At 45.7% G+C, this 13,742-nt stretch overlaps 1 protein-coding gene across 18 annotated transcripts in view; it reads left to right on the top strand.

Annotated features, from left to right (window-relative positions):
• SEC31A (SEC31 homolog A, COPII coat complex component) overlaps positions 1–13,742 on the top strand; it is a 39,772-nt gene that overhangs the window by 7,293 nt on the left and 18,737 nt on the right. For 11 of the 18 annotated variants that reach the window (XM_040556495.1, XM_040556492.1, XM_040556493.1 and 8 more), the window contains exons 8-18: positions 103–245; positions 686–785; positions 1,905–2,066; positions 2,255–2,407; positions 4,038–4,274; positions 4,814–4,888; positions 7,099–7,149; positions 7,956–8,033; positions 10,355–10,430; positions 11,019–11,197; positions 12,715–12,841. In XM_040556495.1, the coding sequence (XP_040412429.1) occupies positions 103–245; positions 686–785; positions 1,905–2,066; positions 2,255–2,407; positions 4,038–4,274; positions 4,814–4,888; positions 7,099–7,149; positions 7,956–8,033; positions 10,355–10,430; positions 11,019–11,197; positions 12,715–12,841 (1,381 nt within the window). The remainder of the gene's footprint in view (positions 1–102; positions 246–685; positions 786–1,904; positions 2,067–2,254; positions 2,408–4,037; positions 4,275–4,813; positions 4,889–7,098; positions 7,150–7,955; positions 8,034–10,354; positions 10,431–11,018; positions 11,198–12,714; positions 12,842–13,742) is intronic. The other 7 variants (XM_040556497.1, XM_040556496.1, XM_040556494.1 and 4 more) reach the window with 1 other exon arrangement.

The raw sequence follows: 13,742 nt of genomic DNA, 5'->3' as shown, positions 1-13,742 counted from the left end.
AAGACCCTGTTTTCCTCATGCTTAGACCTGTTTAGGCTGGTTGTCTTCTGTTCTCTAGCGCTGTTTAGTTACCCTGTGCTGTGGCACAATGTTATCCTTTAGATGCACTGCTCAGGCCTGGCATGGCACCCCGATGTTGCTACCCAGATGGTCCTGGCCTCGGAGGACGACAGATTGCCTGTGATTCAGATGTGGGACCTTAGATTTGCCTCCTCGCCGCTGCGTGTTTTGGAAAGCCACACAAGGTATGAGAAAAGCTGGAAAGGCTTCCGTTTATGGGGCCTGCTGGTTGGAAGGGACAGGCCTCACATTAAAAACACCTTCCTCCTGAAAAAAATTGACATTCCTGATTTATGCTGTACAACAACACTACAGGTTTGCACACACTGTAAAGGCAAACACACCCTTCTGGTACATTGGTATCGACATTCTCCTACAGAGAGTGTTGAATTCAATTTTCAGATATGGTGGCTGAACCTGTAGAGCTACTCATGCAGAAAATAGCATCTATTTCAATACATCAAATGCTGATAACATTTAACAGTTTCTTACAACAAAGGGAGGAGGGGGAAGGGCATTTTGAGGTGGAATGCTCAGATACAGTACAAACTCGCTTAAACACATGCTCTGTGTTACCATTTTTCATTTATATTAATCTGTTACTTGGTTGTGACTTTTCATGCAGGGGTATCTTGGCCATTGCTTGGAGTATGGCAGATTCAGAGCTGCTGCTTAGCTGTGGGAAGGATGCTAAAATTCTGTGCTCCAACCCTAACACGGGCGAGGTATTGTATTCACACAACTTACTAAAGTCTCAGTCTGTTTGGAGATTGCACAGTGGCATGTGTAAAGGAGCATTTTTAAAAGCCATTGATTTTTCTCGTGCTGTTTTACCTATTCTCGCAGTATTTGCTTCCCTGCGTTTTCACAGTTTGAGAAGGGGAAGGAGCCGGGGATGGATCTTTGTTTGCAGTCCTAGGAATTATGCTGCTGTGGGGTGTTTCTCCATGTTTACTTGTGGTTGATACATGTGCCTCCTGAGCTTGTTTTGGTGCTGCAAGACTGCTTCCTGGTGTAGCTAATCTTACGTGTGGGTCCCTACTGCTTTTCTGCACCTATTTAGTAGTGCAGAAAATTTATCTATCTCATAAGGGATAGACATGGACGTCACTAAACTGAGTGGATCCTCTTTACAGACCACGTGAGTGTTTGCCAACAGACCATGACACTGTTGGAGGGCTTCTTGCCTGCAGTGTAGGCAAGACAATCCTGGCAGACAGGGCGATACGTGTTTCCAAAATTCAGACATGGGTGAAGTACAAAAGCTGCGTAAGACAAAAAGTGGGGGTGGTAAATGTGTGATCTAAGCTGGATGCTGTGCTGCTAAGAAGGCTTTACATTTGGATGACTCATACCACATGTTTTTATTTAAAGTAAAAGTGTTTCCTAGGAGACAGCAAGGCAGCTACCATTTTGTTTCTTCAGCAAAAAATTGTTAGGCAAGCGAAAAATAATTTCTTAGTTTGTGGTTAAATGCCTCCTGTAGCAGTAGGCTTTTCTGTTCCAGGGCAGGAGAGACCGTCTACTCAGAGTGCAGGTTTTAACTTTCCCAGTTATCCCCCAAAAGTCAGTAGCTGCACACACAGCACAGACATATGCTGCCTGCCTAGCTGGTCGGGTGTGAATTAAACAGAAAACTTAATGGGAGGAGGAAATTAAGCAGCGGTGTGTGGTAATCTCCTCTGATCGTCACATCCTGCCCCCTGTCAGTGTGTACGGGTAATGTGGAGGCTGCTGGGGAGCAAGAAGAGCAGCTTGTTCTCAGGGCAGCCAGAAAGATGCTGTTGCTGCTCATGGTGTTTCCGAAAAGCTCTGACATGTAGGACTTTGGTTTTGTTGCCCAGGTGCTGTATGAGTTGCCAACCAACACGCAGTGGTGCTTTGACATCCAGTGGTGTCCCAGAAACCCTGCCGTCCTGTCTGCCGCTTCGTTCGACGGGCGGATCAGCGTTTACTCCATTATGGGAGGCAGCACGGACGGGTTGAGGCAGAAGCAAGTGGACCAGGTATTGAGAAGCACGCAGCTGAGAAAGTGGACGGGAAGAGGAAAAAGCATGGGCTCAGGGAAACCTTCAGGGGGTGTTGCAACTCTGCGTTCGCAGGAGTACTAATCCAGTGCAAAAAAATGATGCTGTTTGGCTTATTGGAGATGGCATATCAGAATTTTAACCCCCCTTTTTTATTTTTGTCCAAGCTTTCGTCCTCGTTTGGGAACCTGGATCCGTTTGGTACAGGACAGCCCCTCCCGCCCCTGCAGCTTCCCCAGCAGACTGCCCCACAGAGCGTCGTTCTGCCCCTAAAGAAACCACCCAAATGGATCCGGCGACCCGTGGGAGCATCGTTCTCGGTAAGCGGGGGCCAAGGCTGGCCGGGCAGGGAGTGAGACAGCGGTAGCACCTGCAAAGTACGTCTGGAAGAGGGGAATTGGTCATCATGATCCACCTTGTGAGAACTTGCCCAGAGTGCTGTGGTGGCTGAGATGCTTGTGGGAACATCTGGAGTGAGCGCTTGGGACAGCAAGCCAGCAAAAGCATGACAAAAAAATGCTTGGGAAAAAGCAACTGGGAAGCCCTGTGTTCCTGCCAGGCGCTTGTTTTTTTCTGTTTTGGGAACTAAGGCTTTGCTTTTATTTCCGTGGTGTTTGCTTAGAATCAAAAAAATGCGTATTTGGGGGGTGGGGGACAATAAGTTGGGCAAGTAGCTGAGACTTCAGTGCAGCTTGAAGGTATTGTGTCTCGTTGCAGAGAAAAATAACTCCTCCCTAATGGAGGTAGCTGGAGTCTCTGTAGCAGCACGCAGGCCAAGGCTCCTCTGCGGCTGTCAGCCTGGCAAGGCCCTGCTTTTCATAAGAGCAGAGTCACCTGCTCTTCAGCTCCACTAAGGGCTTGTTTTTGTGACTCAGAGGCCATTTCCCAAGAGAGCTCCTACAGATTTTAGGCAGTCCACTTGAAATGGATTTCTGTGCCAAAATACTACCCGATTTTCAGCAGTGTGTGTCTGCTTATTCATTATCTCACCCATGTCTAAATCAACTTGGAGCTGTAAACTGAAATAACGTAAGCCCCTTCCATTTTTTTTTCCCTTTGGATTTCTTTCCATATGATGAAGGCCGTTCACTGCCAATCTCTCAGTAGACTTTCAAACCGTAAACTAGCTGCCACAAGCAGGGTACGCATCATGCTTGAGCATGTATTTAATGATGCATAGGATTCTTTAGTGAGTTCTATGTTTACCCCAGCAGGCAGCCAAGCTTCATGTAGCTGCTCACTGGTTGCTCTGCAAATGGGATGGGCAAGATCTTCTTTTCTTGGGAAATGCCATAACTTGGAATGTTCCTGTTCCCACCACCACTTCCTCCTCCTTTACCCCAGCTTTTATTGCTGAGCTTGACACCATATGTTACGGGATATCCCTTTGGGCAGTCTGGGTCAGCTGTGTCCCCTGCCAGCTCCTTCTGTACCCCCAGCCTCCTTGCTGGCAGGGCAGCCTAAGAAACAAAAGACTGCTGTGTAAGCACTGTCCAGCAACAGCTAAAACGTGGGTGCATTATCAACGCTGTTTGGGGCACAAAAAATCCAAAACATAGCATCATATGAGTGTCTATGAAGAGAATGAACTGTATCCCAACAGTAACCAGTACAATGTTGCAGTAACATGAGATAATCTGTTTATGCTGGCCACTGTGCAGACAGATTTCTCAGGAGTTCCTAGACCAGGTCCTCAGCCTGAGGGGGGAAAAAGGCATAGGAATAGTTGTGTTTATAAACCCACTTGAATGTGCACACGCTTACCAGCAAGCTGCTTCGTTGCATAGCATCATGTGCTGGTGGAAGAACACCATGAGCTGATGCCAGGAACGTTTGTCCATTGAATGATAAGCATATATGCATTAAACAAAAGTATACATACGTGTGTGTGTGCATAGTTTGTTTGCATATACTTGTATTTTCACATGTCACATGTGTCCTCAATTCCAGTTTGGAGGCAAGCTGGTTACATTTGAGAACGCCAAGCCTCAGCAGCAGCCGGGCATCGATCAGCAGCAGCAGCGTCACCACGTCTACGTGAGCCAGGTTGTTACAGAGAAGGAGTTCCTGGCACGCTCCAACCAGCTGCAGGAGGCTGTGCAGTCCGAAGGCTTCATCAGTTACTGCCAGAAGAAAATTGACATGGCCCAGGCTGACTTTGAGAAGAATGTGTGGGCTTTCTTAAAGGTAACAATGACAGCAGTCCAGGAGTTCCGCATGGACCTGGAAAGGCAGTGCAGAAATGGTTTATTCTGCATGTTAGTGCTCTAGCAGAGGAGGAGTTAGGAACAGGAAGTGCAGACTGGGGGAATGGTGCTCGTTAAGCCCTGTAGGTAGGGGTGGCTCAACAGAAGAATGAGGGTCCCGGGGTCAGGGCCCTTGGGACGCCATAGGAGAAGTCACAGCTTGCAAAAGGTGTTCTGTGTTTTAGTCATCCCCCATCACAACATCTTTGTGCCTGCTTTTCACTGTTTGCTGTGAATATTTAGAGGTTCCTGAGTGAAGCAGATTTGCAGACAGTTAGCCTCCATTAACCAGATTGAAGCCTTGCTTACCTGCTCAGCTGTCCAGCTCACTGAAACCTTTGTCATGTTTTTTGTTGTTGTTTTTTCTTTTCCCTCTCTTAGTATTCACAGTCACTGTTCCAGTCAAGTGAAAAGCCAGCTGGGTGAGGGTGTGGAAATGATGAATTGAAATATATATACTCTTTGTAACTTTTATTTAAGGTGAATTTTGAAGAAGATTCACGTGCTAAATATCTTGAGCTGTTGGGATACAGGAAGGATGATCTGAGGAATAAGGTAAATGTGCCTGGAAGCTGTGCTTGTGTGAAATGTTTTGCTGCTGATGGCTGTATCTGCCAAGTACAATTGATGTAATCATTTACATGTGGGTCTGCAAGGGCCACTGCCGGTAATCCACAAGCTGTTCCATATGTGAAACTTTTTTATACAATGCTATTTTCAGTGTGTTTCTCATCAGACAGTATTTGTCAGCACTGCAGCTTTCCTAATAGCTGTAAGACCAGTGGTGCTGGATTCTCTGTGTAAACAAGGCTGACTTGAATATTTGTGTTATTTGAGGAATTCCTTTGTTCCAGAGGTACTAGAAACCTTGAGTAATTCTGATATTTTTACAGCACTTGCGGTTTCCTCTGGGTTTTATTAGCTATGTCATCTTGCTATGTGGTTGTACAATAAGAATTTCAAAGCACCCGACATACTTCAGAGGCCTGTTTACATCTGAGTGTCCCTTGCTGATGGGAAATTTTCACCCATTCAAAGCTTTGATATTTGTTGTTACAGTTCGTGTGATTTTGTTGATACGTGACATCTTGATTTTGTATTATCACTGAATCTCATCTGGTTTTAGGCTTTCTGGTTAAAGAACATGCAAGCAGTCTTCAGTGTTCCATTAACTACTTTGCTAACCCAGGATAGTCCCTTTTTATGGGGGATGACTTTTGATTTTAGGAAAAAAGAAAACAAAGATCACACGTGACTACATTTGGAAAGGCAGACTGGGTTACAGGAAGGAATTTGTACTTCTTAGGGGTGGAGTTTTCGTCCAAGATGGAAGAACATTGTTATCTTAGTGGTACACAGGGATACTTGCTGTGCGTTTTGGCTCCTAGCTGCTGGCAGTGTTGTACGCAGGAACCGTCTAATGCTTTATCAGTTCTGATTCAATGGATATTTGAGTGTGTGACTCAGTTCCATTGTATCAATCTAATGTTTGTTTTGAAAGAGTGGCTCTGTGAACATGGCATCATGTTTATGAATTAAATGGCTTCCAGGCCAAACTCATTATGATTAGCAAAAACATTACATTGTCTGTAACAGTTTGTCTTCAGCGTCTAGATTTTTGTAGTGTGACTCAAAGACAAGTATGAGACAAATCCTGTCTTCTGAAAGCAGCTTGCAGTTAAAATACTCAGGTGCAATTTGGTCCTGCTTCTGCAGATGAAGCGGTGGTGGTACTGTGGGGGCAGACTGGAGTCCACCGCCACTGTTGCTCTTGGGTTGATGGGCACTGCCCAAGGGGAAGAGCTGGACGCGACTGAATTGAGTGGCCTGAGATGCTGGACTTAGCCCATCGTTTTCCTGAATTACAACTTGCTTTTCATCTTACTGATAGAGCAGGAAAAGCTTAAAAAAATAAAATAAAGCCAGTGACTTCAGCTTCTTGGAATCAGTTAGTAAGAACATGGTGTTGTACTTTAGTATTTTGAAAAGCTGGGATTGTTATATGTGAGTCAAGTCCTGGTTTTCTCCTTTCTATTGTATACTAATGATTAAAAAACAGAAAATTATCCCTAGCTATTTGAGCTTTTTTTTGTGTGTGAAAACCAGCCTATGGGGTAAAACACAACTTGCTAAATTCAAGGCAATAGATGATTATTAGCAGCATTACTAAATCCAGGCTTCTAGATGCCCAACTAATGTGTTTTTTTTTTTGCGTGTGTTTTAAACTCTGTACATGAAATTGGCATTTTGAGGGCCCCAAAACGAATCTGGAGTCTTGATTTGCCTTTAAAAGCAGGAAAAGCTGGGGATTTAACTCGTCTGTACCTTAGAAAGTTCTACCCCGAGGCCATATGCCTGCTGTGCTTGAAACCACAGCTTCCTGACCAGTTCCCTGTTCCAGCAAGGTTGTCACCGTTTCGTTTTCCCTAATCAGTGCAGACAGAGGGTTTTTTCTTGTATGCTCTGATAATATTTTTATTACTGTGGTTTCCAGCAGCTCTAGTGAGGTTTGAGGCCCTCGAGTTAACAATTAAACCTTTAAAGGCATAGAGAAGTTGTTGTTTCCACCAGAGCTTGGGGTACACAGGGCTTAGCAGTAAATCCATCACCAGGCTGGGAAAGGAAATGGCTCTAGCTTCATGTTAGCTGTTGTGCAAGCAGCGAAGTAGCTACGTTTGCCAGTTGTGCAGTAGAAGAGATTGGTGAGAAGTCTGTCCCTAAAATAAACGGGCTCTTACTTAATAAATCTTGGTTGTTCTTTTTAGATTACGTCAGCTCTGAATAAAGAGGGTCATGCAGAAGGTGAATTGGGAGAGGTAAGCAAAGACGTATGTGTTCAACTCTTCATGTAGTTTTATAATGCCATCGTAATGTGCAAAGTAAGAATAACTTTCCTTTCTGCTTGGTAACTGTCCCAGACAGAGTGAGTCAGTCAGAAATAAGTCAGCACAGGACAATTGCCTACATTGAGCAGGATGAAGGTACCTGTGTAGAATACAGGACTGCTTTTCTCCACTCAAGTCTCCTCCCGTTTTCTAACAATGGGCTGTCTGTCACGGGTTTTGGTGAAAGGTCTCAGGGATGTCCCCGTACTTCCTTTTGCTGCCCACATCCCACCCACCGTTGCACTTTGCTGTCCATGAGGTAGGACAGAGCCTTGCTGCTTGGCAGCTGGTGTCAAGAACAGCACCTTCCCCGGGCTTAAAAAAAAAAAAAAAAAAAAAACGGGACCAAGAGTTGGTTCTGTAACAAACACTGCCCTGCCTGACAGATTCTCATCATGCAGGCACTGCCTGTAGTAACAGCCTGAGTCCACCGTGGGGAGCGTTGTTCTTGTGCCGTATGCATCCTGGATGTCATCTGTAGTGGCCTAGCGGCGAAAAAAGATTCGCTGCACATTTTCAGGTGTTTAAGATTGAAAGATACTGTGCGGTAGTGAAGAGCAAGGAAATTGAGGTCTCTACCACGTTTGTCGTATTTGCATATGTACTGCCAATGCATTTTGCTGCTTTGCAGACTGGCTCTGACTATCGGTTGGAAGGTGGCTGTTCTCTGCAGTGCAGAGTATTTCTTTCTCTTCTGCTGGCTCTTTTTATTTTATGGCATCTTCTCTCTGCTGAAGGCTCCCGCAGAATCTGATGCATCTGTACCGAACGAGAGGGACGAAGGCCAGGCTGCAGAGGAGGTGTTCTTGGGAGAGGTATCTGTTTTCCTCTAGACTAACCCTGTTGGCCTACTGTATATTTACTTCACCACTATTAAGAGCATTTCATCTTGTTGCCTTTTCCTGCTGCTGAGTATTTCTGGAAATACAAGAAGTTATTGAGAATGAGTAAAATGTGGGCTCTTGTTAAGTTCCACAGGGTTTTCTCATCAGTTGCAGCCACCACGCAGACAGGTTTTGGTCGCAGTGAAGAATGTGTTCATTACCTAACAGTCCAGTCAGCACCAGACCCAAGGACCATCATCTGCCATAATTTTCGCTCTGACATTCAGCTAACACATACTAAACGATCTGCTGCCACAACTCTCATGCATTCCTCATTTTTTTTGTCTTTCATCACTGCTTTCTCCTTTCCCTCTGCTTGAGGGAAACTTATTACTGCTCTGCTTCTAGACAGAGCCCTTTGCAGAGATGTAGCTGTGATATTGGGGGAAAGGGGAAATACTAGTTGCTTCCACTGGGTGCCAGCCCATTTGCACCTGGACAGGGAGTATCGGTCTTCAGTAGTTAGCTCTCTTAACTCTGTTGCAACAGTTTGGCCAGGTTTATTGTGGGCATTTTGTGCTCCACACCAGTGCTTCCTGCAGCTTTTGTTCGCTTCTGCCTGTCTGAACAGTGCTGTTTTCACGTACGGGTCTGTGATTTGAACTAAGGACCCAGCCTGTGTTGTATGAGGTTAATAGCACTGAAAATATCAGGCTCACTCGTAGGGTAGGATTTGAGCTGTTAGCCCAGCAATGTTGATTTGCAGCCTTGTGTGAGCTTCCCAGTGGAGTTAAACTTGTGCTTGGGGCCTGGATGGTGGTTAAGGGCTCACATGTTGGATCAGTGCAGCTGTCAACTCCACGTAACAGCGTGTTAAGGAGACCAAAATCGAGCTGTCTTTAGCTGGCGTGCTTGATTGTTAGTTTATCAGTCTGTAGCGGTGAATCCATGTATTTTTACCGTACACGATTTACAAGATACCTCATAACCAATCTCTCCTAAGAGAAACTTCCCAGCCAAACACAACTGTAGCCTGACAGCATGGCTGGTAAATATTTGTGAGGTTGGCCTGGAGCCATGGATGATGCACAAGGGAGTGCTGTCACATACGTGAAGTGAATGGGCCCAGCTACAACATGCTCTCCGCTGATATCAGCCATGCGTCACACAACATCTGACAGCGAATTAATTTTGCAGACTGCCTCTCTCATGAGCCAAACATAATGCTTGTTGCAGCTTTGTCTCCCTGCTCCTAATGCTCTGTCAGCTGTGTGCCTGTTGTTCATCCTCTCCAGTATTGTTTCACAAATCAGCATGTAAGCAGGGCGTTCTTACCAGGCCTTTCCTCTTCAACTTCCACTGCATGTACTGGCACGCTGACTTACGGCAGAGGAGACCATTTTTTGCACAATTTATGGTGGAGAGAGACTTGGTTCTTGGTATTATAAACTGAGGAGAGGTGTTGAAAATCCCTGAATTCCAAAGCTTGCCAATAATGACCTCCATCTTAATTCCTGGGGGAGCCTTACAGAAGCTTCCATCTGCTGAGCACTCTTGTACTGATCCAGCAAAGTACTTAAGCCTGTGTAGAGCACTCTGAACTTCCGTGTTCAAAGTGAAGCACGCGTTCATGTGTTTGTTAAACTGGGGTGTGTGTCTAATGCAGGTGTTTGGAGGATGAGCTGAAACTCTACATGGAGCAAAATGTGCAGCATTATGGGAGGCTCTTCTTGGTGGGGACTGGAGGTGGAATAGGAGGGAAAGGAGAACATCTGATTTTGTGGTTGTTTTGCTTTGAGAGGGTTGTGTGTGTGTGTGGGCAGGGTGCACCTGTGCAAAGCAGTACCCGGGATCCAGGTGTCTGCTTGGTGGTTTTTGTGGTCACCAGGTAGGCATACTTAGGCATGCGTAAGCCTTCAGTGGTGGTAAATCTGGGGGTTTCACTGCTTTTTTCCCCTTGGCATCTATTGTTAAAAAAAAAAAAAAAAAAAAACGATCTGTTCAGAGAGATCAGAGCTTTTGTAATGGTACATTTACATACGCTAGAGATCTTTTGATAAGCACACTGTGAGAAGTCTTGACTTAGTTGACTTGGTGCAGGCACTGGGAGAAGTTGATTCCATGTGCTGAAGCACTTTTATAACAAATGACAGGTAATAATGTTCTCTCCTGCAAAACCAATGACCTCTTAGGGGACTGGCAGGTGAAGGTCTACCTTAACTTCTAGTGCAAGAGCCATATTGTTTAAAGATGCATGTATGCATTCCAAGCGTGTACATAATCTCAAAAAACTTGCTTTCTCTTTCTCTTAGAGGGTGAAAGACAATAAGCAAGAAACTGAAGATTTGGGATCTGCAAAGAAGACATTTAACATCTCTGTCAGTGGAGGTAAAAAAAAAAAAAAAAAAAGAGAGAAAGGGGGGTATCTCTGTTACTCCATTCATTGCGCAGCAGTCTCGAGACTCCTGCAAATACTGCTTTAGTGCGGGGAAGGAAGTGTAAAGCACTCATGTACCCTATTGCTGTAATGTGGCTACTCCGAGAGGGATTACACTTACCATAAAAGAACATGCACCTGGCCAGGCATGAAGCGTGTTAACCTCGCTGTTCGTAAAGAAACTTCCAGGGGATCTTGAGTAACACAGAAGCCATCCAAACCCTGTCTAGGTTTGACTTTGTTTCCAGTAATGTATGCAGGGGAGTTGTTTCAGAGGTCGTTTAGAAAAATGCTGCCTGTGAAGTACCAGCATCTTGCTCTGCAGCAAGGTAAGTGATGCTTGACAGTGTCCCACCTGATCGTCCTGTGACCACAGTGTGACTGGAGATGAACTTGAAGCATCCCTCTAAGTACTTGCGTGGGGCAGGCTGCTTTGCAGAGAAAGTTGTGCAGTGTTGTAGAGCTGGACTGAGTCACCAGCTGTTGCATTTCTAGGTGACTCTTCTGCCGTGGTCTGAAAAGGCATTGCTCTCTTGCAGATGTGGATGGCTTGATTACCCAAGCTTTGCTGACTGGTAACTTTGAGAGCGCAGTAGATCTCTGCTTGCACGATAACCGCATGGCTGATGCCATTATCTTGGCCATCGCAGGCGGACAAGAGCTGCTTTCTAGGACACAGGAAAAGTACTTTGTGAAGATGCAGAGCAAAATCACCAGGGTATGTATTTTCAGCTAAGAAACAAACTGCATCTAGACTCCTGACAACCCCCTTTTCACCTTATAAGTTTTCTTGCTATCTCACGGGTTTGTTTCTGTGGGAAGCTAATATGTATTCCAGTTTTCCACAATGTCTCAGAGCAAAAGGATTTTTTTAAATATATTTGATTGATAAGGAGAGAAGAGGCGCAGTGCATGGATATCACTAAAGTGTTCTTCACCTTGTTTCCAGTATCTCTGAGATGCATGTACACTAGTAGATTGTCACTGATAAATATCTTAAACAGTGTACTCTTCAGTCTCCTGACATGTTTTCAGGTGCTGTGCAGGATCTGTGCTCAGTGCCAATAGCTTTAAGTAATGCCTGGGATCAATCTGAACAGATTTTGCTGATGCTTTGTTTCGCTGCGTGCACAGAAGGTAGATAATTATATACAAGGTAATCTCAGCACGCTGCTGCTGTGTGCAGGAGACAGCATATTAGGGCCAACCAGTTATTGATTCTTGTCAGATTTCTGCCATGCTAGGGACTGCTGACGCTGCTCTTCTAAATCTTCCTTTGTGAGTACTGACGTGACTAGCAAAAGAAGGATGAGACGGGAGAAGTAGCCTTAGAAGAGCACAGGACAGTTGGTGTCTAGCAAGGATGGGTGCTTTTACAGGAGGGGAGAAAGTTCCTTCAGCAGTCCACTGGCAAAGAAGGGTGTTTGATGCAGTAGCAGGAGGCAGCCTATAAACTGGGCAGCTGCTGAAGTAGTTTCCTGGAGCAGGACTGACTGCCACACAGCACGGTCATTTGGGGAGTTAGAGCACCCAGCCTCACAAGCTGCAGCCAGCCCCTAGGTGGAATTTTGTTGGTCACCATCTGTGAGCCAGTTTGAGATGGGAACGGTTTGCATTTCTAGTATGACAAGAGGAGAATCTCAAGTATTAACACTCGGCAGGGTTTCTTCCCCCTAGCTTCTTTGCTGCATTTGGTCTAAACAAAAGAGAACTTGGTACCGGGTGGGAAATGTGTGCTTTACTGAGTTCATCCTTTAGAGAAAGGTGTTTTTATGGAGAGCTGACCAGTTATCTCTGCCTGTGCTAACGAGTATGCGATGACGATGACCTTGTCGTTACGACCTTGTAGTTGTTGTTCAGGTGGTGGTGTTTCTTTTCTGGCCCAAACTGCGCCCTTAGCGCTTGTTCAGCTGTTTCTGAGCTTGAACTCTTGGCATGACAAGGGCATTGTTCACTAGATTGAAGCACAGCTGCCAAGCCTGTCTTTTGTCTGAAGCAGAGTAACTGGAGGCGGAGTTTGAGACAGAAGAAACTGGAATTTCACTTTCAGGGGTTGTGAATAGACAGCCTGTGTGCATGAGTGAAGGGTCAGGTTACCACAGCCAGCTCAGATGCAGTGGGAATAAGTCAATCAATAGATAGAAATTACACTGTACTGGGAAAAAAAAAAAAGAAGAAAAAAAAAAAGGAAATCCTACCAAGATCTTAACTGTGGTCTCTCTCCTTTGGCCCCAGCTCATCACTGCAGTCGTAACAAAGAACTGGAAGGAGATCGTGCAGTCTTGTGATCTGCAGAATTGGAGAGAGGCTTTGGCTGCTGTGCTCACTTATGCCAGGCCGGATGAGTTTGCAGCCCTTTGTGGTAAGGATGCTTTACAGACCAATGATATTTATCCCACTTAATGCAAAAACTACACTTCGCCGCTGATTTTCCCTTCAGGTAAATTATTGTAATGCCTCACTAGCTTCTTTGATGGGTCATGCAGTTCTGCAGTACCATTGCAGAGGAGGAGAGGAACCTCTGGGGTACTGTATTTCTTGTATGTTCCCTGTTTTTCTGGGCCCAGAGGAGACACCTCCAAGCAGCTGTGTTTGTGCACCGCCTTCTGTGCACAGCCACTGGTCTCTGTTTCAAAATGGGTTCTGACAAAGTTGATGTGACAGGTGTCCCAGCCAAGGGATCAGTCTCCTGGAGTGTTTCTCCATGGAGCACAAGCGGAAATGTTTTAGAAAAGCTCTTTGCTCTTTACCGACAGTGTTTTGACTTGGAGGAAGATGCGCTCTTTCCCAGGCACTGAGCAATTAGCATGCCTGCCTTCTCGTGTGCTGTGTGGCAGGCAGTTGGCCGGGTTTGCGCAATCCATAAGGAAGTTTTATTGCCAATACTTACATGTCCGATGCTTGTGTGCCTCTTAGATGTCAGCCACGGTGTCTGTCGAGCCGTACAGACGCGTTTCAGCACACACAAGCCCTGAGCATTTTGACAGCTTTGCTCGCAGTTCCTTGGCTGTCATGTGCTCACTGTTCTGAGTGAGGATCCACAAAAAGCAGATGATAGAGAGGGTGATGATGCCCCAGCCTCTTGTCCTCCGTCATGTCAGCTGGTGGACTGTCCTCTCTGATGTGTCTCAGGTTTGCAGGCATTTGGCAAGTCCTTGCTGCCACGACATGAGCTCCCTCTGAGGTGACCTGTGCTGGACACTGGAGTATGTCCTCACGGATGGAGCCCAGAGGCAATATTTCTTCTCATGGTGCTAAGGAGA

The sequence above is a fragment of the Cygnus olor genome, chromosome 4 (assembly GCF_009769625.2).
Source record: "Cygnus olor isolate bCygOlo1 chromosome 4, bCygOlo1.pri.v2, whole genome shotgun sequence".
NCBI classification, from domain to species: Eukaryota; Metazoa; Chordata; class Aves; order Anseriformes; family Anatidae; genus Cygnus; species Cygnus olor.
The sequence above is the reverse complement of the archived record's forward strand: the minus strand, read 5'-3'. Positions and strand labels throughout refer to the sequence as shown.